At 41.5% G+C, this 3512-nt stretch overlaps 1 protein-coding gene across 2 annotated transcripts in view; it reads right to left on the bottom strand.

The window, feature by feature from the left end:
- Positions 1 to 3512, bottom strand: part of ELF1 (E74 like ETS transcription factor 1) — a 115226-nt gene that overhangs the window by 13578 nt on the left and 98136 nt on the right. For both annotated transcript variants that reach the window (XM_023513420.1, XM_012805380.2), the window contains exon 6: positions 447 to 530. In XM_023513420.1, the coding sequence (XP_023369188.1) occupies positions 447 to 530 (84 nt within the window). The remainder of the gene's footprint in view (positions 1 to 446; positions 531 to 3512) is intronic.

The following is a 3512-nucleotide window of genomic DNA, read 5'->3' as shown; positions in this document are numbered from 1 at the left end:
GAGGCAGGAGACTCGCTTGAGCCCAGGAGTTGAAGGTTGCTGTGAGCTGTGAAGCCACGGCACTCTACCCAGGGGGATAGCTTGAGGCTCTGTCTCAAAAAAAGAAAAAAAAAGACATCATCCTGCCTCAGACTTCCACCTAGCTGGGAGTAATACAGACACATGCTACCATGCCTGACTCATTTTTTAATTTTTCTGTAGAAATGGAGTTTCACTATTGCCCAGACTGGTCTCAAATTCCTGCTCTAAAGCAGTCCTCCTATCTTGGGCTTCCAAAGTGCAAAGATTACAGGAATTACTAGTTTCTTTATAGAAATTGGCAACTATATCTAATAACATGTGACAGCAGTGAGAGCAAGAAAGCTGGTGGTTTCTACTTACAATATACAGATGTTACAAAGCTATCTTAACGTTACTTGACCAGTAAGTATTACAGTAGTACCTACCCTTCCCATCTTTGTTTTTCTTCTTTACAGATATATTTGGTGTAGTGGCTGGGGAATCTGGTCGTGGTGGTTTACTTTTTCTCCCTGAAATAAGAATAGTTCTGCATAAGTATATGACTTCAAAAATGAAAGAGAATAAACTTTAGCTATTTTGTCATATATCCTAAATTTCAAATACCAAATACTTTGTATTAATATATGGGTCACATATGCTGGTCTCTTAAAACACCATTTACTAATAGGAAAACCACCTCAGTAAAAACTGAATATTAAATGTAGGTTAGATCACAAACTCTTACATAAGAAATGATAATTTAGCTTATATATGTAAAAATGAGGTTAAATGAAAACTATTATATTTCTCTCTTTGAGGCAACAATACTAATAGTTCTTTCTTAAAATTTTGGAGAATACTCTTGAGAATAAAACTTGGGCTCAAAATATAAGCCATATAAGTTTGTCTGCCTGGTGGTTAAATAAACTTTTAAGGGAGGAGAACTGGATTTCTTTTCTGGATGTCTTCTCTCTCTGAAGACATGCCTGCAGTTAGTTCCCAAGTATGAGAAACTTCCTCAAATTCTAGAAATACAGAAAAATACACAAGGCAACAGTTTGGTGGACCACAATTTTTCCTGAGTATTTTATTTATTTATTTTTTAGAAATCGAGTCTTGCCCAGGTTGGACTACAGTGGCTATTCACAGGCACACTCCCACTACTGATCAGCACAGTTTTGACCTGCTCCCATGTCCACCCCTCCTTAGGCAATCTCGCAGTTCCTTGCTCCTAGGAGGTCACCATATTGATATGAACTTAGTGCAGACACCTGATGCACCTTAGTGCAGACAGCACACTATAGGCCAGAACTCCTAGGTGCAAGCAATCCCCCTGCCCCAACCTTCTAAATAGCTGGGACTATATGCATGTTCCACCATGCCTGGCTCCTGTGCATTTTTTTTATTATTATTTTTTTATTTCAGGTTATTGCGAGGGTACAAACAACCAGGTCACAATATTTGAATTGTTAGGTAGACCCCCTTTTGTAGTTGTGCTACACACCCAAAAGGGGTGCCATATACCCCTACCTTGTGCCCTTTAAGTGGGAGCGCACCAATCCCCCTCCCAACATGAATAGAATTAAGTTGTTCTCCTATGTGGGTGTGTTAGATCATCTACTGCCTACATAATAAAATCGAGTACACTGGATTCCTGCTTCTCCGTTCTTGTGATACTTTACTAAGAATAATGTGTTTCAGCTCTATCTCGGTTAATACAAAAGATGTAAAGCCACCACCCTTTCTTATGGCTGAATAGTATTCCATGGTATACATATACCATAGTTTGTTAATCCATTCCTGAGCTGATGGACATTTTGGTTGTTACCTCATCTTGGTAATTGTATATTGAGCTTCAATAAACAATCTAGTGCAAATGTCTTTATGATAAAATTATTTTTTTCTTCAGGGTAGATGCCTAGTAGTGGTATTATGGAGTCAAATGGGAGGTGTAATTCGAGTTCTTTGAAGATTCTCCATACTTCTTTCCGAAGAGGCTGTATTAGTTTGAAGTCTCACCAACAATATAAAAGTGTCCCTCTCTCAGCTCAACGCCTACGGTGCCAGCCACATACACTGAGGGTAGCAGGTTCAAACCTGGCCCAGGCCAGCTACTTGGAAGGCTGAGGCAAGAGAATTTTTTTTTAGAGACAAGAGTCTCATTTTGTCACTCTGGATAGAGTGCTATGGCGTCACAGCTCACAGCAACCTCCAGCTCTTGGGCTTTGGCGATTTTCTTGCCTCAGCCTCCCAAGTAGCAGGGTCTATTGGTGCCTGCCACAATGCCCAGCTATTTTTTTTTTGTTGTTGTTGTTGCAGTTTGGCCAGTACCAGCCACCCTTGGTATATGGGGCTAGCACCCTACTCACTGAGCCTCCCAACAAGAGAATTTTTTAAGCCCAAGAGTTTGAGGTTGCCTGAGCTGTGATGCCACAGCACTGTACCAAGGGTAACATGAGACTATGTCTCAAAAAAAAAAAAAAAAGTCCCTCTCTCTCTCCACACCCACACCAGCATGTGCAACTCTGGGACTTTGTGATGTGGGCTATTCTCACTGGGGTTAAGTGCCATCTCAGGGTGGTTTTGATTTGCATTTCTCTGATGATTACCGACTCCTGTGTATTTTCACAGTAAACAAACTTCCTGGGTACACATCAATCTCCAAATAAGTCCATCCCAACAGCCTCAGTCTGGGTCCATCAGATTCTGGAGCATTGTTTGTAATTTCTTTTCTTTTTTTTGAGACATAGTCTCACTATGTTGTCCTCAGTAGAGTGCTGTGGCATCAAAGCTCACAGCAACCTCAACTCTTGAGCTTAAGCAATTCTCTTGCCTCAGCCTCCTGAGTAGCTGGGACCACAGGTGCTTGCCAGAATGCCCAACCATTTTTGGGCTGCAATTGTCATCGTTGTTTAGCAGGCCTGGGTCAGGCTCAAACCCACCATCCTTGGTGTAAGTGGCCAGTGCCCCACTCACTGAGCCATAGGCCCTGAGCCGTTTGTAATTTCTTTAACCACAGCTTGGTAGCACAGCATAGCCACATATTTAGGATGAGATGATCATGCTATCTGAACAAATAACCATTCCATTTGTGAGAAATAAAGAATATTTTAGTTCTACCTTCTATCTCAAAATTCTTAAGGCTGACTCTCTGGTCTAGATCACAATGGTAAATTCTGGGTTAAAATAATATCAGGCACTCTACCAATTTAGCCAGAGCTAAAAATCACAAGGTTAGTAACAACCTATCCCCAGAATCTGAAAAGGAAAATATTTCTGAAGTCACTTGAGGGAAAGTTAAGGAAGTTATAGAAAGATCATTCTCTGGCTCCCCTTAAGACTGCCAAATGAGGCTTGGCACCTGTAGCTCAGCAGCTAGGATACCAGCCACATACACCAGAGCTCAACAGGTTCAAATCCAGCCCAGGTCTGCCAAACAATGACAACTACAACCAAAAAATAACCAGGCGTGTGGTGGGTGCCTATAGTCCCAGCTACTTGGGAGGCTGAGG

Source organism: Otolemur garnettii, unplaced genomic scaffold (assembly GCF_000181295.1).
Source record: "Otolemur garnettii isolate 467f Iridium unplaced genomic scaffold, OtoGar3 scaffold00040, whole genome shotgun sequence".
Lineage (NCBI taxonomy): Eukaryota > Metazoa > Chordata > Mammalia > Primates > Galagidae > Otolemur > Otolemur garnettii.
This window is presented reverse-complemented; position numbering and strand designations above follow the sequence as displayed.